The sequence below is a fragment of the Eutrigla gurnardus genome (assembly GCF_963514095.1).
Source record: "Eutrigla gurnardus genome assembly, chromosome: 8".
Classification (NCBI taxonomy): domain Eukaryota; kingdom Metazoa; phylum Chordata; class Actinopteri; order Perciformes; family Triglidae; genus Eutrigla; species Eutrigla gurnardus.
This window is the reverse complement of record NC_139922.1, coordinates 22,679,539-22,706,412: the sequence shown is the minus strand read 5'-3', so window position 1 is coordinate 22,706,412 and position 26,874 is coordinate 22,679,539. Positions and strand designations below refer to the sequence as shown.

The window sequence follows — 26,874 nt, the reverse complement described above, 5'->3', positions numbered from 1 at the left end:
GATTAAGGTAACGTAACACAGTGATTTGAGTGTGGTTTTTTTTTAACCTAATTTGGAATATCAGCTTCGGTTTAAACACAATGAGAACTGATTATAATGAAGGATGGAAGCGGTGAAAAAACGCAAACAGCTCATTTGTTGAAAACTTTACTGGAGCTCGGTTTCAGCTCATCACAGAGGGGTGTTTCGTGGAGGAGGCTCAGAAAAACCAGGCCTACTGGAAAAAGCGCCTGCAGAGAATTGTCACCTGAACCTGCAGCCCAGATTGGCTCATTGTTTAGCTGTCCATCCTGAAACTCGTGCAAGACACAAACAAACTGCACCCTGCAGGACACAGTTGGTGATTAGCTAGTCAACAAAGTGGAACAATCAGCAGCTAAAAAGGCAGATATTTCCCTCAGGAGATGGTGGAGACCCAAAACAGAGCTATAAGAGAGTTAATATTGCACATTGGACTTAAACAGGACTCCTAATTAATGATAATGTTGCTTCAAATCTCCTTAATGTATAAATAATCAACTGGGGGGAAAGAAAATCTGTGATAGCAGATTTAAGTTATCTTTAAGCCTGAGATTAACCTGAGCCTGAAGACGAATCTAAACCAGGTTTCCATGGCAACTTGGGCCAGACTTCTTTCCACCACCTTCCTTCCTGGAACAGGCCTGGTTTGAACGGCTCCATGAAACACCCATCTGGGCTCAAACGGACGTGATCAGAGACGTACGTGGGACCCGGGTCCTCACACATGTCTTCCTCGTCTCCTCCGACCCCGCCCTCGTTCATCACCGCCTCGTCCACAGCAGAGCCTCACACTCGCCCTCAGAACTCAGTGATGTCACGCCGTCCACATGCTCACGACTTTGACAACATTAGCTTGCAGATTTGTGAAACCGTCTTAAGTCTACGCTGAACGTTTGTGCTGGAGTAACTGTGATCAACGACAACCTACTTGTTGTCATGTTGTTGTTTTGTTTTTGTTTTTCTAACGATGCCCAATGGATTTTTCTCTTTGTATTTGACTGGACAATGTAATCTATTGGTGTTTAAAATGCCCTGGTAGCTTGTGGATTGCTAACGTGGTCAGATAAATGTACTGTATAGCTGTACAAAGAGTGATACGAGATGTTTTAAACCTTTTTATTTTCTTCTGTGGGTACAGCACTGTTAAAAAAAAAATCAAAGTGGTTTTAGCCTTTGCTTGTTTTAACTTATCATTTGGTTGTGATCTGTATTACTTCTATTGTTATTTATATTTCAGTTGTTGCCTCTCCTGCTCTGATAAGAGACTGTAGCTCTGTGCAGGAGGTTGTACTGTAAACCTGTGTGAAGCTTTGTATCCCCCCCCCCCCTCTCTACCCCCCTGGTTTTGGACTCAGTGAAAGTGTGATGTTTACATGTACAGTTTTTCAGAATACTTTTGTGTTTTATCCAGGCTATATTTTTCTTTTTCTTCACCTATACCCTGAATCTGTGTACATTGTGCTCAGATATTTTTCTTTTTTTTGTTGTTGTGACATTGCATCAAAGTGCAGACGTGACCTCTTTGACTACGTGGTCACGAAGCGCGCCATGACAGCTGGACGCGGTCCGCTCGTGGAGTGGTGGCTTCCAGCATTAAAAAAAAAAAAATCTTAAGTTTAAAAAAAAAAAAAAGGGAGCGTCACAACTTCTCAAAGTGGACCAGCAAAGATTTATTAAGGATCAACTTTAATCAGCTGTTTTAGAATCCTATTGTGGCCTAAATGGAGATGGGTGGGGTGTAGGTACGCTCATTATACTACATTAAGTGCTCAGAATCTTTTAATATCCCGGCAGTATTGTGAGGGAGAACTCCTTGTCCTTAACCCGACTGGTACCCTGAAAGGTACACTTTGACCTGTTGTAATATCTCCTTGGTAACATAAAAGCCATTCCCCTCTCCTGGCCTTTTTAAGGGGAACCCATAAACCTCAGGAAATACTGAATCTCCAAGTTTAGTTTTTATCCACTGAGATTTAAATCTCTTAACGAAAAACCATTAACATTTATATGAGATGTCTATTGTTTTGTACATTGATCATTGTGATTTAAAAGTGGAGCTTTTTTCCAGTACCTGTGACTTAATATTTTGATTTTCTTTTTTCCTTTCTTTGGAGTGTTTATAGGTATGGATATTTATTATTATATGTGAAACAAAAAGACAAAAGAAAAGGTTGAACCTGTTTCATTTGTATGTTTCATGCAAAACTGTCCAGGTGAGATTCTCTCTGCCTCTTACATATCACTGATGAGGGACCTGTGTTTGTTTGGAAATAGCGCTTTTTCAGTGTTGCATCAACGCTATGAAAAAAAAAGAGAAAAAAAAAAAAGTGGTTTACCAACAGCGGAGCTCCAAGGCTCTCCTCTTCTCCTGAGATGTCAGTAATTGAATAAAATAGTGCGATGAGCTATCTAAATGAGATCTCACTTGTTTCCTTTCATACACATTTCTTCCTGCAGTTAGAAATTAAGTTATTTGTCCACAAGAGGGCAGCAGAACGCCATGGGAGAAAAGTGTGGCCACACAGAGGATCCAGGTGTTTTATTGCAGCTTAATGCTAAAAAAATATACTTTAATGTTCTCTAACAAGCTTCACCGAATACCCCATAATGAAAACGAGAACAGGATTTTAGATTATTTTGCAAGTTTATTCAAAAGACACAATTTCACATTGACGCATGCTTCCCCATTACGAGGGTATTTCACAGGCAAATACATCAAATCAGAGCAGAGAATCTTTCAGAGCTTTTTCTTGCATCTCCAAGCAGGCTTTCACTGAGGAGAGGATTTCTTCCGTCCACTCGGCTGTGATGTCCAGATCAGTTGGAGTGTTGCAGTGATGGTTTTCAGTCTGGAAGTTTCTCAGATCTTTAGCCAGATTGTTCACCACCTCTCTTGCTGAGGCCCTTCTTCCCCCCCGAGTGCTCAGATGGGCTGAGCAACTCTAAAGAGCTTGTTTCAGACTTCTTCCTTATAGCCTTTCTCAGATCCACATCTCAACACTATCCTGTCCCTGAGCTCTGCAGGCCATTCCTTTGACCGCAGGGCTTAGTTTCTGCTCTGGTATAGGCCAAAATGCCCAAACCAGGAGACCTTATATAGACAGGTGTGTGTCTCTCCTAATCACATCCAATCAGTTGCATTCACCACAGGTGGACTCCAATCAAGGTGTAGCAACAGCTCAAAGATGATCAAGAGAAGTGGGGAACACCCAAGTTAAAATTCAAGAGTAAAGTGTCTGAATACCATTAATGTCAACAGGATATTTCAGGCTTTTTTTCTTCTTGATAACCTTGCAAAATATTTGAAAATCATTTAGAAAACATTTGTATGAGGCTGCAACGACATACAGATAATAGTTTCTGAACCTATCTGTGTCCTTTAAGTCAAATGTTTTGGCCCACGTCTGGGAAGATTTGCAGCTGGGTTCACAAACATGGACGGCGTGTTCCAGCAGACCAAAGTTAATATTCTCACAGAATGAAAACACAACAGCAGTGACCTCATTAAGCTCTTATATTACTAACTCAGTAACGCAGTTTCACCAGACGTTTGAACCCAAAATACATTTCTACACACATGTCAATGTAACCACTTTTTTGACCTGCATTCACAATTATATTTGGATTCAGGCAACAACATTACTTTGTTTGGTTTTGTAAAATATCATGTTTGGTTAAAATAAGTGCATTCTTTATTTCATATTTTCACAAAACGGGTGAAAATATCCATCTTAACCTCCTCCCTACGCAGATTTAAATTAATATGGGGAAAAAATACGTACTCTCGAAAGATAATTGACAATGCAGCTTCTAGATATGGGAAGGTATTTTTTTTTAGGAAATTGGGCTGATAATTAGTTTAATTCCCTCAAGGGTATTTTTATTTAGACCAAAGAGGGTCCTCAGGGGCTCACTGATCCAATCATTTGACCATGTCCTAATTTCTAAAATTAACATTTTGCATTAATATTTATTTTTGTATTCATCATTTTTGTTTAATTTGCTGCTGTTCAACAAAAAAATGTATATAACAAACCAGCTTTATAACAATTACATTAAAGTCCCAGCAGCCCTTAAACTGTTGCTGCTCCTGCATTATTTATGACTTCACCAGTAAACTTTCAAGACCTCAGCCAACTCTCAGATTTGATCCTTTTGAAATCTGTTTTTCAGGGCATTTCCCAAAACTTGATCCAGACAAGAAGTCAAATAAACAACCGTGACTCGTGGAGTAAATCGATCATGGTGTGACTTTGTGTTGACACTGAAAGTCCCTCAGTGACACGTGCACACGCCGTCTGCTCATGCTGCAGATCAAATATAGATCTGAAACAGGATGCCACCTGAGCCCCCGCACACAGTCTGGAGCCCTTTATCGGAAAAAACAAACATTGCAAATTACACAGCAACGAGCTGCATCAGCTAATACTGAGAATTATAGTCTATTGCAAAAGTATTCACCCTCTTTGACGTTTCTTTTTTTAAAATTTACAACCTGGAATTAACATTGATTTTTTTGTAATGGACCTACACAAAAAAGTAAAAAATTGGGCAAGTAAAATGAAAAAAACTTTTTTTTTTTTTTTTTAAATCTAAGAAATAAAAAACTGCAAAGTGGTGAGTGCTTATACGCCCTTGCTCATAAATCCCATAACAACACATGGTGTTACCTTCAGAGATCACATAAATAAAGTCCACCTGTGTGCAATCCCGGTGTCACATGATCTAACTGAGCATCATTAAATCCAATATTACAGAATAAAAAGAATATGGCACCACAACAAATCTGCCAAGAGAGGATCAATACTCACAGAAAAATATTAGAAACATGTGTGACGTTTGCCAAAACGTGTGTGGGATGATCCAAATGTGCTCTTTTTTTAAGCGATGTCTTTTTTCTGGCCACTCTTCCATAAAGCCCATCTCTGTGGCGTAGACGGCTTAAAGTGAGAAATACTCTTATCTCCACTTTGTTGTTTCTCTGATTAATGTCCTCCTTGCCTGGTGCCGAGTATCGGCCCTCTCTAGACCGGTTTGTTGTGGGGCCATATTCTTATAATAATGGATTTAATGGTGCTCCGTTCGATCAGGTGATAGATAATATATCGCGTATACTTTTCAGTTTTTTTTCATTTCACTTCAATGAATACTTTTGCAAAGCACTGTAGATATTATATATGGTCCTCTTATCTGTGCAGAATGAACTTGTACTATTTTTCATTGGCAGTGGTTCAAGCTTGTATGTCGCCCTGGAAATAATGAACAAACAAACAAAAATTGAGTTTACCTCCATTCTCAACCCCCCCCAATAAAAACACATCACTCACCATTAAGGAAGGTGAGGTTCTATCTTATTTGCATTGTCAGCACCAGACGTGGACCAGTGGTTAAGGACATGGACTACCAACCTTCAGATGGGGGTTCGAACCCCGCCTGAGGTATGTCACACAGGTGTGTATGCGATGAGTGTGTGTGTGAGCTCCAAAAAACAACAACTAAAAATTTCAAACCTTGCGTTCAAAAGCGTTGTTCGTTGCGATTTCGCGTCAATTTCAACTTCGAATTTCCGAATTTCCACCATCAACCAACGAGGAAGAAACAGCGAACAGGTAAGTCAGCCAAAGGGGTCGAGCTAGTTAGCTTGGTAAGCTAGCTAGCTTGACAGGCAAATGTTTTTAATCGCATTAATTTTTATCTGAAATAAAGTTGAATTAAAGTTGAAAATGCAACGTTGATGTTAATTAATGGATAAATTAATGGTGGACGTTTGTAAAAGGTGATCCCTCACCAGGAACTGGACACAGACCATCTAAATATAAACCACAAGTCCAGACCACGAGGCCATCAGGGAAATCAAGACATACTTATTATTCTTAACGATTTCACACAACCCAGAAAAAAAATGCAAATATGTCTTTGAAATGATATAGTCCCAGTTGAATTAATGAATTGTGGTTTATTTGGTTGCATCCTACATTAGTGCTGTGCAAAGGTAGAGGTGTGCTGTGTGATAGATTCCCCCCCTACGTCGGGTTTCCAGTGGGGAGGCCTAAGGTCACCCTGCACGTGTCGCACATGCCTAAATCCGCCACTGTTCTTGGGAGTCTGGGATTTGAACTCTTCCATGAAACACCAAGGCAAACCTGCATGGCCCTGCTACCTTTACCCCAGATTCCAAATATATCTTTGAGCCACTTCATGTGCTGGAAACACTCAACCAACGCTTGGGTATGTTTCTTTTGTCAGGGTGAATTTCCAGACTAACCTGAACTCAATTGACCAATCAGTTGACTACAGTTGTAGTGGATCACTTGTTTGGTCTATACAATTAAGCTCCTACAAAGACGGCAGCCCTCTGTCCAATTCACTGTCTAGTACTGTAGTGGGTTCGGCCTTACATATTGTTGAATCATCAGCATATAACATGTTGCATTATATAAAATTAATTTGTAAAAAAAAAAACGTAATTAAAATGGCCCGAGACAGCTTCCTTGAGGTATGCCACAAGGGGTAGATTTACTTAAAAAAAATAGCCATTTAAAGAGAAGTCTCTGCAACTGCCATCACAATCTCGTCAAACTTTTGACAGTTGAACATTGTGTTACTAATTACCTTTGCTGTTTTGTGATAGAAAATAGTGCTCAACAGCATATCCACGTTGCTAATGGCTACTCCAATGTCTCTGGTAAATGGTATTGACTCAGAAATTACCCAATCTGCCTCCTGCACGAACAACTTAATCCGAACATGTGAAAACACAGTCTTTGTCTCCATCTAGTGGATGAATCATACCGCACTTACCCTAAAGGCATTGGCCGTTACACGCATGCTAATCAGTAATCATCTTAAGTGGTTTACTCAGCACATATAGATGTTATGTAAGAAGAAGAAGAAGAAGAAGAAGAAGAAGAAGAAGAAGAAGAAGAAGAAGAAGGATTCTTTAAGGATAGCATCCAATAACCAATATTCTCTCTTTGCAAAACATTTCTGCTCTTTTCTAGACGAGAAATAAATGGCGTTGCTAGCGAAGAGCATAGCCTACCCATGCACGTAACAATGGTAACCAACATGATGGGGACAAATATCAGATAATTTAAGCAAGTAAATCCACAATTCAGAAAATAAGAAAATAAATCAAGCTTGTTTTTTCACCATAGTTTAGGATGTGAAGCTCTCCTTCACTGTTTTTGAACTTTGTACAGAGAAACACGGCGTGCCCTACAGACCTCAGAGACCTGCACGATGTGAGTCTCCTGTGTCAGTTAAGTGACTGATTGTACTTGGCTGGGATCACGGGACAGTTTTAGACTCAAATGCTTCTCCGTTGCCAGGAATAGTGCAGCTTTGCACGGCGGGCGCGACAGCACAGGCTCTAAACGAGGCTGAAGACATGAATCATTTTGTTCCTTTAAATGGCAGAACCTTTGTCCCAGTATGCTGTTCTAAATACTCCAAATAGAGTACCGGAACGATCTGACTTTCCTGTTTGAACAGGTTATCTGAAACCGAACTGGACTGTTACCACCAGTTCAGTCTATTCTTAGTTGTGCACTTTGCACATCACTTCATGGAAAAGTCAATTAAAAAAACACTGCATTTATTGAGCCTCCGAACAGTCAGCAGTACCCCACGACTTCAAAGGAATTTAAATATTTTTAAGGTCCAAAATGATAATACATTTGATAATAAGATTGGTTTTATAAGGGATTTGTGGCCCCGGCTTTAGAAACTTGGTACCGTGATTTGTCCAAGAACTGTCAACGTACCATGTTGCACCCAAAAACATAAAAAACACAGCAAGGGAGCAGTCAGTTCTCTCTTTGCAGCACTTACACAGACTGAATCTTTTCCAACTATGCACTGACGCGTTCCAACGTCTTATAAATTCCATCACACGTATAAGATTTAATAGCAGCAGATGGGCTGCTTTATTTTTAAGGATGTGGGTCAAACTCAGCAGCAGCTGCCCGGTGACCTGGATTCTGACTTGGATTCTGTTTCCGGATTCGTTTACGTTTGATATGAAATCATCACGTATTTCAATATAGTTGCGCAGCTAAAAAACCATGAACCTTTACTTTGCCAGAAGCTGCTGACCCAGATAAGGTTCGGCATTGTGTAAGATGAATTAGGAGCTGAATCAATAGCTGCTAATCATATCGCAGCTAAACAGATTAGTTTAGGCTGCTTGTGTGTTGCCTGACAGAGTTATAAAAGGGCTGCTCTCCTGTGTGGGTCACCTTAAGAGAGGCGATAACCCCTCTGAGGATTTGAGGTTCGTTATAATGAAAGTATCATACACATACAAAGCAGCTGTTAATAAAACACATTATAAGTGCTGACTTTAAGCATTTTATTTATCATCATCAACAATTTAAAGTCACAAGAATATGGTGGAAAAAAAACACTTTACATACTTTTTTAAAAACTTTTGGTCATAATAAAAATATACTATACATAGGCAAAATTGAAAAAGCATGGACTACAGGTGACAAACACCATCATCATCATCTCCGTCTTCAGGGATGGACGGTGACGAGCTGAGGGTGAGGGAGGTGTGAGGGGGGGGGAGCAGGCCGCAGGAACGTGAGGTGAAAGCTGGGGATGGAGTCTAGGAGGAAGCAGGTGGAGGGTTTGACGTTTCAGGCTTTCCATTGTCACTACTTTCACTGAGTTGTCGTTTTAAAACCATTTCCCTGGCGATGCAGGTCACCTGACCGTCGGCCACTGTGTAGGTTTTGTTCCTGCGATACAAAAAGAAAGGTTACTCATCAGAACCGACTGTGACGGCACCCGATTTACTTAAATTCCGCCACGTCCAAATTGCAGCACTCACTTTTGACTCTCAGATCCGTTCTGAATGCCGGGCTGGTTCTGTTTTGCAAAGAAAAATGAAGTCCACCAGTGGCCAGAATCTTGTCTTGCCAGTCCTGCAGAGAAGAAACATAATGGATTTTAAACAAGAGCTCAGTTTGGTGCAGGGAGATTAAGCTTTTTCAGGTGTTAAAAACTAAACATCGTCTTTTATTTTATACCTGGGGGATGTGGAATAACCTCTCCTGTGTACTCGGCACTGCCACAGGAGCTGTTGCTGGAGTTGGAACCAAGACGCCCTGGGGAAAAACAAGATAGACATTTCCTTTTAGTGGAAAAAACCCCCCCACATTTTTAAACAACATTCATCTATGACTTATTTAAGATGAAACAGACACCCACGGGGAGACTCAAAACGCTTCTGCCAGAATATGCAGAATGCAAATCAATCATAATAAAAAAAAAAGCTGACATCTTGCCATTCACTGAAATGAATGCAATATAAATGCATATAAGCCACATCTGACTCACTTCTATAGTAATCATGGGTGGCGATGAGGGAGCCAGTTGATGGAATTGCTGCCATTTTCTCCGCCCTTAGGTGGAAAACCGCTCAAAAGATGGAAAATGGAAACCTGGAGGAGAGAGAGCGATGGGGAAAATACATGGTGTGGGTATTATTCTATAAGAAAATTCATGCAGTTATGTATTCAACATTATTTAATTTCCTTGGAGTTAAAAAAATATCTTGAACTTGAGTGTATTGTTATCACCAAATTCTCTTGTTTAAAAAAAAAAGAGCACCAGATTACTAATACAAAAGGAAGATGAGGAAGCACATATGCATTGACAGCATTCACAGAATTAAGAACCCTTTTTTGCTGCGTGCATTTGTGGCCTCTACGCTTCATAAGTGACAAAACAGAAGCAGCTGCTTCCTAGAATCTGGTTTCCCATGACTCATATAACCAGTGTATGTGTGTGCGTGCGTGTCCGCTCAGATAGATTGGTGCACGAGTTGCCTGCGTGATCATGCAAGTTGCTGGCAAAGGATTGTGCCAGTGTTCTTCCCACACTGGGTGTATTTGTATTGCCGAGGTCAGCCAGGTCATTACAGGACGGTCTAGCCAATTGGTTTAATGCCAAACCATCTGAATGCATTTATATTAAAAGTGCAGCAACATGTAATGAATATTAGAAACTCTTTATTTTTATGGGGGGGTAAGTGTTTCACGTGTATTTCATACTCTGCCTGGAGAATCAACTGAATGCTATAAAGCTTAACAGCAGGTGAGCAGCAGATGGCTTTGGGGATTTTATGGAACAGACAAAAACACGTCTGCACCCCATAGCCTGGACAAACAGCAGCTGACCAAAACCACAACACTTTTGCCAAGAGGGCTTTGCCTTTTAACTGGTAGCCTATCTGCCACGTGTGCTTATATAAATCTATGCATGGTCTTGCAGAGAATAAGTTAATCAAATGTGAAAACAAGGACACTTCACGTCTCTTCACTAAAAACACCCCAGCCCACTTACCAAAACAAACAAACTACCATTCTATTTATGATGAAGACAGGTGGTATTGTGAGACAAATCAGAGACAAACACATATTTCATTCATTTTAAAACGTACCTGTAAGTGCAGGGTGCGGCTGTAAGGTGCGGATGGCTGGAAGTGCAAGAGGTGCTAGTTGTTCCAATGGCCCATTTGTGGATGAACTGTCGGTGTTGACCCCTCTCGGTCACTGCCTCTAACGCTGCCTCCGCCGACACGTTGTCCGGCTTTTATAGGGTCCGGTCACGGGCGCGTGCTGCTCTGGCACGGGGGCGGGGACTGTGTGCAGCAGCGCGAGGACACTGGACACACTGTTGTTATGTTCCGTGACATCAGACGAGAGGAGACTTTGAGGAGGCTTTAAACCCCGCTGTCAACTCCACGTCAGTTAACAGCGGACGTGGAGTTGCTCTGTTTTTAGGACACAGACGTCACGTTTAAATCAGCAACGTGGATTCAAACAGCAGGTTTTCATAAAAGTTTAACCAACATTAGTTACGGCGCGTAGTACAACTTGTGGTTTTAGTTTCCACATTTTTTTTTAATGAGGGCTAAGTTACGTTACATCAATGGTGATTTACATAAAATTAAGTAAGCGTACATGACCTCAGGTCTTGGTATCGATAAATAACATTGAATTTCCAGAGTCGACGTGCTTCCCTGGTGGTCTAGTGGTTAGGATTCGGCGCTCTCACCGCCGCGGCCCGGGTTCGATTCCCGGTCAGGGAACTACCTTTTCCTTCCGGACACGCTTTGTTCGATCAGTGGTCATGATTTTCGCGATCTTCATTCTGACACGACAAACCCGTTTATATATATATATATATATATATATATATATATATATATATATATATATATATATATATATATATATATATATATATATATATATATCATAATAATAATAATGGCTACCTCTACACTGCTAGGAATCGTTACTTCGTGGAGCCATATTTGTGTTGTGTAGTATCAGTATCCCCTTTTGATTTCCATAAAAGTGCTATAAATGCACTATTAGTGACACTTGGATCTAGCTTCCATTCCCTAAACAAAACTGTTAATACATTTTAAGTCTCTAGCGCCACCCAAAGGCTCAATATAGAACAAGGCCATCACCACTGACAGTAACCTAGCCTTGAGAAGTCAGAACACCAGTATAAGTATATTAATTGAACTTCACATGACCATCGATGTCAAAAGACAATACACCATTCAATTGACTTTAATTTAAAAATGTTCAAGTACAAAAATACTTCTAGTTTGTTATATTCGGTAAATGCTACAATTAATGTCATTGAATGCAAGTACAAGATGGGTTTACTGCACTCACATGTCGTGCGTAAATATAGAACAATTATCCAACATGCAGAAATATAACATATTCACATATTTAAAATACTATTTTACATTGAAGTTTAAAATAATTCCCTTTGCAAATGTTAAATCTATTAGTAACGTGGTATTAATACAATAATAAAAGTGGACAAGTTAACACAGACAAGGGAGCATTGGGAATGTTAAATCATGACTTTAAAAGATATGAAAAATAATTATTAGTGACATGTTGAGTGGGGTCCATCTCATGTACGCGAGGATCTTCTTTCGAACCCAGAGGTGTCTCCGTTACTTGACAGCCCACCGCTCACCTTGTCCTGTGTGACCCACATGAGACAAGTGATCAATACTCAGTAAATATACACAGTAAAAACATTTGTGTGACTGGACTGCCATTTCAACAAACTCACCTTCACATTTCCAACCATTTCCTCAAAAGACTTGAATGTAGAGGAATGTCTGCAGAGAAATGTGAGAAATTAATTTGACAATCTGTTGTGTTTTAGCACACGAATACAGCATTATGAATATGAATAGCAGTGATGTTTTACCTCATGGTCGGCACACTCATGGTGTGGTTCAGGCTTCGTATTGGAGAGGCAGAGACGGATGAAGAGAGAAGGAAGTTTGATTAGTGATAAGTAAAGTTAAAAGTATTGTCAGAAATTAGCAAACACGTTTATTTATTTACCAGGGACAGTTCAATTAACATTTCGGTTCTCACCTCAATGTAAGCAGTTAGGTAATGAGCTAATTTCCTCATTCTCATCTGCAGCAGTATGTACACATTATAATGAGCTGAGCTTTACCAGCTACATTAGTGATGCTTACACGTTAATGCATTCTGCATACTGAATACTTGTACTTTTGTTACTTGACAATATTTTTTGTACTTGAACTTGAAGAACAATTTTGAATGCTTGAGACGGAGTAATTCCACACTGTGTTATTACTACTTTTATTCAAGCACACACGCTGGGACTCATTCAACACTTCAGACCATTCAGCCTCACGACGATGAGTTCGGTCTTACCGTGGCGGGCTCGGGAGAGGCAGAGCTCTGTTGAGATAAAGAGACAAACACACAGATAACGTCACACCGGCTTCCGTTTCCACAAGGATGATGACAACAACAGACTTATCAGCTTCTGCTCCCGATGTCCAGATGTACCAGTGTGATTGGATTACGGTTGTTTACAGGCTCAACAAAAACATGAGACAGGAGGGCCTTTAAACTTAAAGTGATATTCCACCCAAAACACTGGCTGGAATGTACTTTACTTTAATATTTTCATTTATTTGCTACTGTATACCTTTACTAACTTCAGAGCAAAATATTGTACTTTTTACTAAATTTATTTTAAAGCTTTAGTTACTAGTTTATTTTTGTGCATTTGAATTTGCCCCACTGGCTAACTCACTACGCTCACACGCTGGTCACAGCATATACCGGCGTCCTGACAGAGGGCGTCGTCACAGAAACATTCAGGAAAATGATGTAATAGATATCCTTTATCAGGTTTAGCCCCTTTAGATACAATTTCAACAAGTGAATTTGTGTGGTTTTAATGGATTTCAATAATAGTTATAATAATGGCCAGATTTCACCACCAAAAAGAGTAGAATGCTAAGAACCAAAAATATAGAAGATCCATTATTTGTGTCTAAACACTTAGATATGAAATGAATATGAAAACTGAAAGTTACTTTCTCAAGAAACAACATCTAAATATGGCTGTGGTGGTTAAATGTACAAAATCCTACTGTGCTGTTGACTGTAGCAGCTTTTCATACCAGGCAATGGTAGTCATGTTTGATTGTTAAGACTCTTAAATGAACAAATGAAATTGGAAAATGATTAAAGTTTTTCTTTTCAGCAATTAGGAGATGGGCCTGAAGGTACCTCATCTCTGCCAGTCTCCTGGTGATGGCCACTCCTACATTGGACAGTGCAGAAGATGTCGCCTGGCCTGCATGAGTGAGACTCTCCCGTGTCCTCATATATCTACAGGAAGAAAGAAGCACCGGAAGTCAGGATCTGAATTCAGCAGAGTCACAACGCTGCCAACACACATGTGACACATGAGAGCACAAAGGCTCAAACACGTCACAAGCTACGGCCCGTGTGGCTGCAGAGGGTTCCAAAAAACGTTTCAGGACAGCACTGCCATTGCCTGCATGTTAATACAGCTGCTCCTTGTACTAAGTCAGACTGTAAGGCTATTAACGGGGCACCAATCCTATTTGACCAGGAAAATCCCATCACTTGTTTCTTAAAACAGAATCCTCTTTAACATGTGAGCAAAGGGCAAACCATCGGGAACTCCGTGCGTCAAGAAATGCAGTTAAAAAAAAAAAAGAAGAATTTTCAGCATGTGATGCAAACATGATGACAAACACTCACGCGTTGGAGTGGCTGATGTCGTCCAACGTGGCGGAGGCTGTGAGGTATCTGAAACGAGAGTCGGCAGGTTATTAGTCCGACTTAAGACAGACCACACGACAGTCGTTAGTGTTTTCTTCACAGGTTATGTAACCATGTCACGGTAAGACAATGCGTGGTAAATATTCTACCAGAGGAGAGGTTGGGTGTCTTCAGCCAGGTCAAAATATAAAGGTATTATACGAGAGTTGGCAGGTTATTAGTCCGACTTAAAGCAGACAACAAGACGGTTACATAACCTGTGAAGAACACACTAATGACTATGTCACAGTAAGACAATGCGTGGTAAATGTTCTACCAGAGGAGAGGTTGGGTGTCTTTAGTCAGGTAAAAATATAAAGGTATGTAGTAGAGTGTTTAACCATCCAACAGACCTTGGATGAAAATGGCAATTTAAATCATCATCATCATCATCACCAGCATCATCGTCATCCACTTACGGGGCTGAGGTCTGGATGTCTTGCCAGCCTTTGGACAGGTTCTGTTTGATGTTACTGAGAGGGCTCATACCCAGCTGCCTCCTGATGTCTGCTGCATATTTTTCTCTGACCAAAAGCACCTGTCGCAGGGTCTGAATTTCTTCCTCCATCTAGAAAAACACAAAAACATCGGTAGAGAGACAATTATTGAGCAGATGCTGTATATATATATATATATATATATATATATATATATATATATATATATATATATGTGTGTGTGTGTGTGTGTGTGTGTGTGTGTGTGTGTGTGTGTGTGTGTGTGTGTGATTAATAGCCCAAAAGAGCTGCATCACCTTTGCAAGTTCAATACGTAGATTGTACACATCCTCCTCTGTGAGATCTGAATCTGAGCATCCGCTCTCTGGTGTGGATGTGGAGAAGCTCATGGATGACGAAGCCCCACCAAAACCTTATAAGAATGGGCGAATAAACACAAGACAGTTAAAGAAATATTAGATAGATAGACAGATAGACAGATAGATAGATAGATAGATAGATAGATAGATAGATAGATAGATGACGATATAGTTGCACGTTTTAAAGTCAAATAAGTTAAAACTGCAGTAGCCTAATCATACCAATAGTATAAGTAAAGGTATGTCATGTCAACACAGTCGGAGCTGTCCTTAGTGCTGAACTTCACTCCATCTAGCCGGCTAGCTGAAGCTTACGGCAGCTAACAGAAGCTAACAGGTGCGTTACTTGTTGCACGCGGAGCTAACGTTAGCCACACTACGCAACACGCTAGCTGCCGACTCAAACTAGCCGAGGTATTTGTGAAAATTCATTTTGAAATTGTGAATTGAGGTAAACGGTCTTACCCGGGCGGTTCATCGCTGCTTCTCGCCTCCGGACTGTTATGAGTAGTAGTTAAGCTAGCAGCAGCAGCAGCACCTGCAGCGCCTGTTGTCCTCACAATCAGATCAACTCAGAGCCGGAGGGGCGGGGGTGTGTGTGTGTGTGTGTTTGTGTGTGTGTGTGTGTGTGTGTGTGTGTGTGTGTGTGTGTGTGTGTGTGTGTGTGTGTGTGTGTGTGTGTGTGCGATGTTGTCCAAGTCCACTGTGTAAAAATACTCTATTACAAATAGTATAAATCCCATTTGCGTCTATTTAAATATTTGCATCAAAATAAACGTAGAATATCAAATAAACGTACTCATAATGAAAATTGGCCCATTTCGGAATAGAATATAGGCTACTATATCAAAAGCTTATCATAATCTATTAGGTGATTTATAGTTTGTATCAATAATCTGAATCTTGATCAAATTATTTCAAATGTCAAATAAATTACTAAGTGTAGAAGTATTTGCAATACAATGTATGCCTATACTTAGTAAGTATCAAAAGTACAATTATTAATTGTGCAGAATGGGGGAAGTTTTTTATTATTATTATTATTATTATTATTATTATTATTAGATTGGATCCTTATTTTGATAGTATTTATGCAAGCAGTTGTACACGTTGTAGTTGGTCACTATACTTCAAAAAATCATAATCTGAAAAGTATTTCATCTGTCAAATAAATGTAGTGGAGTAAAACGCACAATATTCTCTGCTGAAATTATAGTGGAGTAGAGGTATAATGTATGGAAATACTCAAGTACCTCAAAATTATATTTAAGTGGGACTACAGTATTTGAGTCAACTTATTCCACCACTAGTCATTACATCCAAGATAAGAAATATAAGACAAAAGAAAGAGTATAACCATTAATATATGTATGATATGGGATATCATCAAGATTTAACATGACACCTAATGGAGGGTTCTTTTTACATTTGACAGTCAAATGCAGGTAAGCTGTAATTTATAATAAGCATCCCACAAAAAGTTGGTTAAATCAATGACTTGTCTCCATCTGCTGGCAGAACGTGCCCCAACACTGCAGTGTGTGCAAAGTCATCTAGAAGCTAGTGAACTAAAGATCGTCAGCTTTTAGTCTTCTGTGGTCGTAGCATCATATTACACGGTGAGACACAACAAAGCTGTGTTCATTGAGAATGAGGATTTTATATTACTATTGTGTGAACAACCCAGTATTTGGATTCATTATCATCCATCCATCCATCATCACTGCTCATCCTGTTCAGGGTCCCAGGCAAATTAGAATTAATGCAGCATAAACACACACTTTCACGATGTCCACCTCATATAAGCATGTCTTGTAAAAAAGATTGTAAATTTGTAGATTTGTAAATATCTCTTGCTTGTTTCTATTCAATATTGTTGTCGCCAAACAAACTGAGGATCAAACAAGTCAAAATGTTCAGGAACATTTATTCAACAACAGCAAATCAGATCAATGACCACTTATTTTCTTCCAGACACACAATTACCATGCTACAACATAAACGTTAAGGTTTATACTTTATATGGGCCAAGTGTTTGTACAAGCGACCTTAACCATTAAACCATTCCTTGCTAAATTTAATGGTTACATCACAACACCATACCAGTTAAAATTATAGCCATCATCGAATATGAAATAAATTAAATTCCAAAAATGCATCATATAACCATTTCACTATAGTTACACTATATATACTATGTTGTCTTTTTGTGGAGTAATTTCATGATCATTGATCAATTATAGTTTTTTTTTTTTTTTAAACACACAGTGCATTCAACTTGGAACATTTACAGTAGCATCTTTCAGTATCTCGATGAATAAGCCATGACAGGAACATCTATGTTTCATCGAAGGTTACAGGAAACATCATACAAGGGCCACAGAGGTCAACATCCATACCGTTAATAGCAGAGGGTGGGCGACGGGAGCTCACCGATTGTAAACCATTGAAACACATTATTAGCATTTATGAAACGGACAAAGTGGCAAAGATGTTCATGGCAATTTATGGCAATTTGCAAATGTGTGACAATGTATGCAAATTCAGTAGTATGAAAAACCCTAAAGTCGTTTTAACTTGGAGCTGCCTGTAGCACTGAGCTCACAGATGATATGCCTGATGAGCTTCTCACTCTACATGGAGTCAAAAAAGTCAACAATAATAAACGATCACAGCATCGGACAAAATGTCATCGGACTTCAGTTCAAAACACAAGGACTAAAAACATGATGGAAATCATATTCTTCACTACCTAAAGTATCCCTCGTGTGGATGTTCTGTGGTCAGCTTTATTTCCCAAAAATGAAGAGTGAAACATGTTTTTTTTCTTCTCCACAGCACATTAACTACTTAACATATTCAAGACAGCTCAGAGTTAAAAAAAAAAGTGTCATCCTCTGAACAAGCAGCTGATAGAGATCTCCCTATTGACGGCTCTTATTAGAGCTGCCTGGGTTACCTAGACCTCCTTGGCTTCATATATGGCGAGATCAATAATAAAACAGAAACAACTGCAAAGATTAGATGAAACGAAGTCTGTTTTTGGCGTCTCAAATAAACTGTAATTGCTATTGGTATAAACAAAAACAAAAAAAGAGCAGCACGTCATCATATTACTACAATAACCTTGCTGTAACAAACTTTGGATAAAGGGGAATTAACATCTCCACCACTAATGAAAAACGACACCATTTAATGTTAATTATCAGGTTTTTTTGTATGAGATTTCTTGAAAAGCTGAAGCTTCCAATTTCTGAATCCAGTGTCTACATTTTTTAATCTGCTATAAATAAATGTGCGTTGCAAGAACTTATGAGACCGACATAAGAATTACCTTGAAAATACGGTTCATGACGACTTGTTCAGAGGTGCAGGAAAGACAGGAAAAATAGTCTCCATCCTGCAAAGACGAGCTGAAATAAAGCTGAGGCCGAGGAATGGAAAGCCGATACTAATTAATAACTGCAGTAGAAATGTTTCGCCAGCGGGCCTTCATGAAAAAATTGTCTGCAAATAAAGCTCTGTGCCTTAACAACCTCATGATTCGCATTAAAATCTCTCCCGAGAGCTCAATGGAGACAAACAAACATGGTGACATTTTTCAACTAAAATAGTTTTGATTGCGAATCAGAAGTGAAGATTGCACTAATATATGACAACTCTGTTCTCGAGGGTTTAATGATGGCACTGATCACCCCGGGCAAACAAACGCGCCTCTCTAACCAGCATCTCCCTGAGCCATGGCTCTCCTTTCCTTCCCAAGAAAATATCACGGAAACTTTACCCCTCCGCCGCCTCCGTGTGAACTGTACTTATTTGAACATATTGCACATACATTATGCACCTACATTATGGGTCTTGCAAAGTAAAAGTGTTGCAAAAGATTAAAGAAAAAGGTGGAGACCATGTTTTTTTATAAACAGTGCATGCTACACCATGATGCAACGCGTGGGGAGAGGGAAAGTGGGGTAGGAGACCTGTGCGGTTAAAAGGCCAAGAAATACAAAAGAAGAGATAAAAAGGAAACTTTAGTGGTTTCTCTTTTTCTTCTTGTACTGGGGGGGGAAATAAGTTGTTGACAAATCAGGGAGGGGTGTTAGGGATGTGACTTCATAAGTTCCTTTCATGGGCCATGCTTACTAGTCCCTCTCCCCCGCATGGCTCTCTTTCGGAAGTGGAAAGGATTGCCCCTTTCTTTCATCTCACTGAGGTGGAGCAGGGAAGCAGGCAGGACCGCAGGCCAGGATTGACGGGGACGAGAGAGGGGGGAGGGTTAGTTGAAGCCGGTGTCGGTGTGGTAGGAGTGGTGCCCATCCGATGTTAACTGGGTTGTCTCTGTTGCTGAAGGTTGCAGCATTATAGGGTCACCCCCAGCCTCTGCTCGACAAACAAAAATAAAAACTTTTTTTCAGCCTCCTCCCCTCATCCTGTTTAAAAACCCTCTTAACAAACACAAAACGGGAGCGGAGACACAGGTGATGCAGTCTCACCTCTCTCATCGGATTGCAGCTGAGCCTCCAGGTCCTCGGGGGACACATAAAATTCCTGGTCCTGGCCCTCCCGAGGCCGTGGTTTACATTTGCCACAGCAGCAGTTACAGCAGCAACATAGGCAGCAACAGAAGTAGCAGCCAGTGGCCAGACCGCAGAATACAAACAGAGCCTGCAGGGAAGCAGATTCATGGGAGGAAGTGAAGGGTCAATGTGTGAGAAAGAAAAAAAACAAAAAAAAGTTTAGCCAGATAAATAAGAAATCACAGATCAAATAGTAATAAAAACAGCCTTACCTTTGCCCACCAGCTTGAGAGGACAAAGTAAGTGTTAACATTCTCCTCTCCAAACTGCTCAGCCACATATAGTCCCAGAGAACCATATTTGTCATAAATATTACGCTTTGTGGGGTCATTCAGAATGGCATGAGCGTTGTTTATCTCCTTGAACTTATCGGCCGCCTCTGGATTGTCAGGATTCTTGTCGGGGTGGAACTTCAACGCCAGTTTCCTGTGGAGAGAAAAAAAATATAATCACTGCACACGTTCCTGCTGTAATTATGCGAGACACGTCACAGGGGGGATGCCCTCACCTGTAGGATCTCTTGATGTCATCCGATGTGGCCACCTTCTCGACTCCCAACACGATGTAGAGAGACTCCCCAGCGGTGGACAGGGAGCGTTGCCTCTGATGCTCAGCCATGATGCCTCACGTCCACAGGCTGGGCAGACAAACAGAAAACACAGATTGTGCCGCTTGTCATGGCCAGGCCTGCTTCGTTATGAAAGCCCGTTTATCCTGATATACATCTGTTTCTAATCATATGTAACTACAGTGAGGCCTGTGTGTTTGCAGGCAAATCATGCTATATGTGGATAGACCCCAGCTCCATCTGAACCACAGGGGGGGGGGGGAAAGGTTAAAGAGCCATGAAGGCAACATGCTAAACGTACTACATTCCCCTGCACCACATTTTACAGTTTTTCCCTGCAATTGGCACCCTCACGACGTAAAACGTTACATTTCTTCATGACTATTCTATAACTGACATGTTGGCAGGACCACGGCCTGCCTCTGCTGCTGCAAGTCGATCAGTAAATGACATCCATGCAGCCTAAGATGCTGCAAGAGAAACAGATTTAACAAGATGCTGCAATTTAAAAAAAAAAAAAAAACTGGATAAAGCCATTCGTTTGAATATAGCTGCTTCCAAATGGGTGTCAGCTTGACACAAATGAACAGCCACTAGTCTGTTAGAAGCCCTGCACAGCTTATTCCGGTTTTTTTCCTTCTTCTTTTTAACCTAAAACCTGTCGGCTCTGACAACTGCGTGCCAAATACCCCCCTTTGATACGGATCGCATCCCGGTTTTATATTGTCTATAAGAAGGATTAGACTCTGCGAATGCGATGCTAGGAGCATAATCTCTGCGAGCATCATCATCAGCAGCAGCAGCAGCAGCACTGCTACAGTATAGCGCACAGCATCCATGTTGGTTTGCTTCCTGGCCTGTTCTTGATGCAATCCAGGGATGGGTCGTCAGCAGTAATTTTCAAGGGCAGGGGGCAGTGACTCGAGGACGAATACATGATCGAAATGCACGTCCCGGGCTCACCTTTCAGTCGGCTTTGATGCGCTGCAACACGAACGATCCCAGCCGGTGATAAGGTTTTTTTTTTTTTTGACAGTGTAGCGTGACTATGGCTGCATCTCGCACGTACCCGGACCCTCTCTGGCTCCCACTACACAATCATGGACAGCTGCAGCAGTACGCTGGCTCCGCCCCCCTCCGCAACACCCCCTGGCGACCCGACGTGCGCGTGCACACGAGCGTTGATGAGGATGCTGGGCGTGCAGATCCAGCACTGTCGGAGTGGATTTTTGCTTATACCATCACAAAAAAATATATATAGTAGTGACTTTAAGACCACTTAACATTGATTAAATGCTCTTAAAGCAAAAGTGTTTCAATTCAGATTTTACACCTTAAATCAACATGTAACACGAGAACAGGTGAAAGGTGAGGGGGGAGTCAGACGAGCATCATTCAAAGTAGGACAGGACAATGTTGATCAGACCAGGCATTTGAAACACAACAGAAAATCACATTACATTACAGAGGGAGGGGACACAATGTGACGAGGAAAGGAGGACATACAAGGGAAGCATGGCCACACTGTTGTGACAGTATGATGGCAGGTCTGCTTACTTGCCCCGGACCCGGGGCAGTAGCCCAATTTCCCACTCTGTTAATCCTGCTTTGCCCATATATGTTCAACTGGGCTGAGAGCTGGGGACTGTGACGGCCATGGCATTGATTCACACCATTCTGATCCCCATCAAACCCTCATGATCTGTATGGAAGTGACTGGATTTGTTTAGCAGTTTTAGTCTGAGGGAGCTTTGTAAATTGCGTTATCGTTTAATAAATACTCTGTCAAATATGTGTGTGTCTATATTGTCTGGGCACCTTTTCTTCAGATAAATGACAGACGGCGTATATGCACCAGAATATGAAGCCTCCACAAATAGAGAGGCACTGATACCACTTATTATCAGACCAAGTACAAACATTTCAATTTCAATACTTGCTTACTTAATAATACCATTTCAGTTCTAACAATAACTTTGAAAACATTCAACTTTGTGTTTTCCTGATACAAACAGAGCAGAGTTTGCAGTAAAGATATTACTAATTAATAATTAACTGTTTAACCTGCTATCAGTTACAGTTCAAATGAATATTAACGATAAAAAAAGCTAAGAGACTCAGAAGAGACACTCGCTAACGTTACATCGTTTATTGATAGTTTTCTCTCTTTTTTTGCATTAAAAAAATGAGTGCAAAGAAATAAACCGACGTGCGTTGACGCATTAATTTTGACAGCCCTTTATATATATATATATATATATATATATATATATATATATATATATATATATATATATATATATACTGTATGAATGTGCTGTATACATATATACACACACACAGCACATTCCTACAGTGTAGGAACTGTTCCAATTATAGTAAACACATATATTTATATACACAGCACATTAGATTTGACCATCCGCTGCACCGACTGTTCCTCGGCAACCGTGACGTCACTCTCCCCACCAATCGCACAGCTCGCAGGACCGACGCTCCTATCGCGAGGTTTATCACGTTAGCTTGGTTAGTTAGCTAGCCGCGAAAAAACCTCGAGTGTGTATCCTGCGTTTATTAACCCGTTTCTTCTTAAACAGCGCGGAGGGGACACTGCGCATTTCCGTTGCGTTCATCTTCTCTTCGCGCCTGTAAGAACGGATAGTCGCCGGTCCTCGTGTTTGCACGGTGAGTTAGCTAAACGCACACAGGCTGCTAACTAGCCCGGGCTGCTGCTCCGGGAGGAAATGGGTTTGTTTTGGAAGCCTCCGAATTATTTTGTGTGTGTGTGCGCGCGTGTATGTATGTGTATGTGTGTGTGTGTGACGCTAGCAAGCGCTCAACCGCTGTATAAAGCGCAAAAAAACCCGCCCGTTGCTTGTGTTGTTAATTTGGCATTTTTGTGTTAGTAGCGTACGTTCGCGTTGAATCCTTCCTATTAGCTAACCGTGGTTTGCCGTGTAGGTGCAAACTGTGGCCAAGCCGTGTCAGTCTTGCTCACGTTTCGCCGTGTTTTCCCAAATGGATTTCCGTCTTTCCAGGATCCCAATGATGAGTTATGCTGAAAAGCCAGAAGACATCACGAAAGAAGAGTGGATGGACAAACTGAACAATGTTCACATACAGCGGGCGGACATGAATCGGCTCATTATGAACTACCTGGTGACAGGTGAGGCGCGCGCGTCGACGATTAGTGATTTTGAATGTTGCCACTGCCTCAAGAAGACCTCATGCGTCACTAAATGTATTTGCCCTCCTACCTGTTATCTGTTTCCACATGTTTTTCAAGAGGGATTCAAAGAAGCCGCGGAGAAGTTCCGGATGGAGTCCGGGATCGAGCCTAGTGTGGACCTGGACTCTCTGGACGAGAGGATAAAGATCAGAGAGATGATCCTGAAGGGACAGATACAGGAAGCTATTGCTCTCATCAACAGCTTGCACCCGGAGCTGCTGGACACCAATCGATACTTGTATTTTCACCTGCAGGTGCGTTGTGGGTAATAACACTGTCTGCCAGTGTGCATGAAAATATTGTTATTTTCTCAGATAAATAAGACGACAGTTCGATTTTGCTTCCCCCCCCCCTCTTGCAGCAGCAACATTTGATTGAGTTAATCAGGCTAAGGGAGACTGAGTCAGCGCTGGAGTTTGCCCAGACACAGTTGGCTGAGCAGGGCGAGGAGAGCCGCGAGTGCCTGACAGAGATGGAGAGGACGCTAGCCCTCCTGGCCTTCGACAACCCAGAGGAGTCGCCTTTTGGAGACCTGCTCAACATGATGCAGCGGCAAAAGGTGGGTTTTTAATCCGAGTTATTAGCCGGGTAATCGGACTCAATTCACCGTATTATATAATGGCTGAAAAAAAAGGGGAGCTGTGCACAGCAATTTTAAGGAGTAGTCATATGTAGGATTTGGGTTGGTTCAGTTTGGACCCTGGAGAAAAAGGAAAAAACATTGTTGCTTTTATCCAGGCACAGGTTTGGGGTCTGAAAGGTGAAGGCGTTTCTTAAACCTCATTCTAATGGCCTACAGGGTCGACTCCTCTGGTTGTGAAAATGATACTGAATATATATATATAGAAGTCTGCGGAAAAAAAACATCCAGTCAGAGTAAAATAGACGATAAAGCAACCGACTGATAAAAAATAGTCTGGATAAAACAGACGAGAGAATTCACTTATTGATATGACAAATCTATGACAAACTGCAACATTCTTGACTTGCAAAATATTTTTTAAATTGAGAAACGTGTGATTCATGTCACAATTCAAACAGGATCAAAAGAATAGGTGTCTTTCACCGACTGCTGTACACATTTTGTCTGAAATAAGTTCCCCTGAGGGGCACCGGAAGGCTTGTGACTTTGCCTCTCTATACAGTCTATGCCATACACCGGAATAGCACACTTCACAATGCCTCTGTGTTTGTCCCTGTGGATCTAAGGTCTTGTGCCTTTTTAGTTCTGCGGTCTTCACATTTATTTTTTACTCTCAAACCAAAACCTGTAAGCATGAGATAACTCATTGATTGGACAGTTTTGACGACTGTCATCCTGGACCAGCAACGTTACACGGACCCACGTAGGAGACGGGTCAGAACAGAAGCGTCTCGTACTGCAACATGCCACTTCAAGTCCAAAGTACAGGGAGGAGGATACAAGCACAACATTCTGCTGTTCTACATGCATGTTTCTATGTTCTCCTAATTATTTAAATAAATACATAGCTTTTAGTTGTTGTTTTTTAAATAGAATTGCTTCCTTAACAGCAGATGGTGGAAAAAAGGGTCCATTAACAGCTTGTATGTTAAACTATCTGAACCAAACCTGCAATCAAACATACAAAAAAATGTACCGAACCAAACAGGTTATTTGTGAATGTGCCGTTATTGCGACAAGGCTCCCGAGTTCTCGTTTTTTGTCCGTCAGACTGCAGGTAAGCTTCGAGAACACAGTGAATGTAAGAAATAGTGCAGGAAATGTGTTGATGTTAATTTTCACTGAAACGCACCTCTCGATGCACAGGTGTGGAGTGAGGTGAACCAAGCTGTGCTGGACTATGAAAACAGGGAGTCGACGCCGAAACTGGCAAAACTCCTGAAGTTACTGCTGTGGGCACAGAATGAGCTGGACCAGAAGAAGGTGAAATACCCCAAAATGACTGACCTTAGCACGGGCACCATCGAGGACCCCAAGTGAATACAACAGACAAGAACAACCACCTTCCACGTCCCCTTAATTTATGATCAGTCAGTGACTGTGTGACAACCAGGTAACATGTATAAACAAATGCCACATTGTTTCTTTTCCTTCCATGATTCATTCATGACAGATAACTCATTGTGCAAACTGTAAATTGCTGTATTTGCAAATTGAAAAACTATTTAGTTTAAATACAGATCCTGGATTTTTCAGATCTTGGAGATGACAAAATTAAAATAGCTGTTTTATATTTTGTCTTAATAAAACCTAAGCCAGTAGTATTATTTATTGTAACCATTTTCCCCCACCAAGACTTTATTTTGCCAGAGAGAGAGAGATGATGGTATAAATGTGTTAATGCCGTGGAGCCAAAATGCATGCTCCCCCAGAATGGAGGGGTTCAACTGTAATGGATTACACTTCGTTACAACGGACACACTTTCAAGAGTCTAGATCGATTCAAAAGGAAAGATACACCTTATCAATGTAATATAGTTTCAACAATATGGTATTTTATGATTTGTTGTACCTTTACAGTGTCTATGGGATGAACTTAACAAGTGGTCTTTTACTGTGTGTTTGAGAGGGTGAAATACGACCTGACTGATGGGTTGAAATCAGAGACGTTCCTTACTGAGTTTTAGCCAACAGCGTGCCCCCGTCCACCCAACATGGTCCGAACGGCAGCGTTTTGGTTTTTATGTTACAAAGGAGGGTTGAGATTAAGATAATGTTCTACCAGTCCCATTGATGGAGGGAGGATTTATGAGTTTCCGGAGAGAAAGGGCCGCTCCGGACATGACATGTGAAAGTGCGACGGAGCAAATTACGGCAATCACAGAGATTGGAAAAACTCTCATTTAAACTCTATTGAGACTAGTAATTAATCATTAATTGATGATCAAATGAACTAAACATTTGATAGGCATTTTTAAAGTCATAGAACTTGTTGTCCATTTTGCCACTTTTAAGGCCGTTGGTATTTTCACTTTAACTGCATGTAAATGTGTCTTTGTTTCAATGGGAAAGGCTCTTGTGCTTGTTTATTTTGTTCGGTTTGTTTACATTTATTATTATATATATATATATTATATATAAACAAACTTGCTGCTAGTTGTCCATCCTTAATTTATTTTAAGGTTGTCTTTATAGATATTGGCTTACTGAGACCCAGAGAGCTTACATCCCTTTTATTATTAAACATTTTTAAGATCAGATTTGCAATTATGAAAATAAAACTTTTGTGAACCATACAAGAGCTGTTTCTGAGTTGTGAGTGTGCATGCATGCAAATCTTAAGGGGAAATACACCGATGCTCAGTGCCTGTGTTTGTAAATGTTGTGCTTTTTTTTTTTTACTTCACTGCATTTATACTACATGAATCATCTAATAGATGTTTAATTATAGGTCAAGCTACCCAGAAGTGTTATTATATTAATTAAAATTGACCCAACCTTTACCAGCTACAATATTAAGTGATGCTTACACATTAATGCAACAATAAATGTAAACTAATTATATAAC

The 26,874-nt window shown here is 40.7% G+C and overlaps 4 protein-coding genes across 5 annotated transcripts; 1 reads left to right on the top strand and 3 right to left on the bottom strand.

The window, feature by feature from the left end:
• Window positions 1-8,360: 8,360 nt before the first annotated feature.
• ppdpfa (pancreatic progenitor cell differentiation and proliferation factor a) lies at window positions 8,361-10,629 on the bottom strand. The gene is made up of 5 exons (XM_084015027.1): window positions 10,472-10,629; window positions 9,367-9,470; window positions 9,057-9,134; window positions 8,858-8,951; window positions 8,361-8,765 (listed from the first exon to the last, which is right to left on the bottom strand). Exons 2-5 carry the CDS (start codon window positions 9,419-9,421, stop codon window positions 8,633-8,635), a joined length of 360 nt encoding a protein of 119 aa, XP_083871153.1. The 5' UTR covers window positions 9,422-9,470; window positions 10,472-10,629; the 3' UTR covers window positions 8,361-8,632.
• A 1,026-nt stretch (window positions 10,630-11,655) lies between these two features.
• LOC311016964 (tumor protein D54-like) lies at window positions 11,656-15,584 on the bottom strand. Its single transcript, XM_084015018.1, has 9 exons — window positions 15,478-15,584; window positions 14,950-15,065; window positions 14,615-14,763; window positions 14,136-14,183; window positions 13,635-13,736; window positions 12,765-12,791; window positions 12,283-12,315; window positions 12,142-12,190; window positions 11,656-12,048 (listed from the first exon to the last, which is right to left on the bottom strand). Exons 1-9 carry the CDS (start codon window positions 15,488-15,490, stop codon window positions 11,977-11,979), a joined length of 609 nt encoding a protein of 202 aa, XP_083871144.1. The 5' UTR covers window positions 15,491-15,584; the 3' UTR covers window positions 11,656-11,976.
• A 1,339-nt stretch (window positions 15,585-16,923) lies between these two features.
• Window positions 16,924-21,267, bottom strand: dnajc5aa (DnaJ (Hsp40) homolog, subfamily C, member 5aa). The gene is made up of 5 exons (XM_084015019.1): window positions 21,118-21,267; window positions 20,095-20,223; window positions 19,799-20,012; window positions 19,503-19,674; window positions 16,924-19,389 (listed from the first exon to the last, which is right to left on the bottom strand). The coding sequence occupies exons 2-5, from the start codon at window positions 20,202-20,204 to the stop codon at window positions 19,286-19,288; spliced, it is 600 nt and encodes a 199-aa protein (XP_083871145.1). The 5' UTR covers window positions 20,205-20,223; window positions 21,118-21,267; the 3' UTR covers window positions 16,924-19,285.
• A 1,413-nt stretch (window positions 21,268-22,680) lies between these two features.
• Window positions 22,681-26,599, top strand: LOC311016962 (glucose-induced degradation protein 8-B homolog). 2 transcript variants are annotated; one of them, XM_084015014.1, is made up of 5 exons: window positions 22,681-22,839; window positions 23,193-23,320; window positions 23,441-23,637; window positions 23,745-23,942; window positions 25,173-26,599. In XM_084015014.1, the coding sequence occupies exons 2-5, from the start codon at window positions 23,200-23,202 to the stop codon at window positions 25,344-25,346; spliced, it is 690 nt and encodes a 229-aa protein (XP_083871140.1). In that variant the 5' UTR covers window positions 22,681-22,839; window positions 23,193-23,199; the 3' UTR covers window positions 25,347-26,599. The 2 variants fall into 2 exon arrangements, with proteins under 2 accessions (XP_083871140.1, XP_083871139.1); XM_084015013.1 differs by lacking the exon at window positions 22,681-22,839 and having other exon boundaries at window positions 23,095-23,320.
• The last annotated feature ends 275 nt before the right edge of the window (window positions 26,600-26,874 follow it).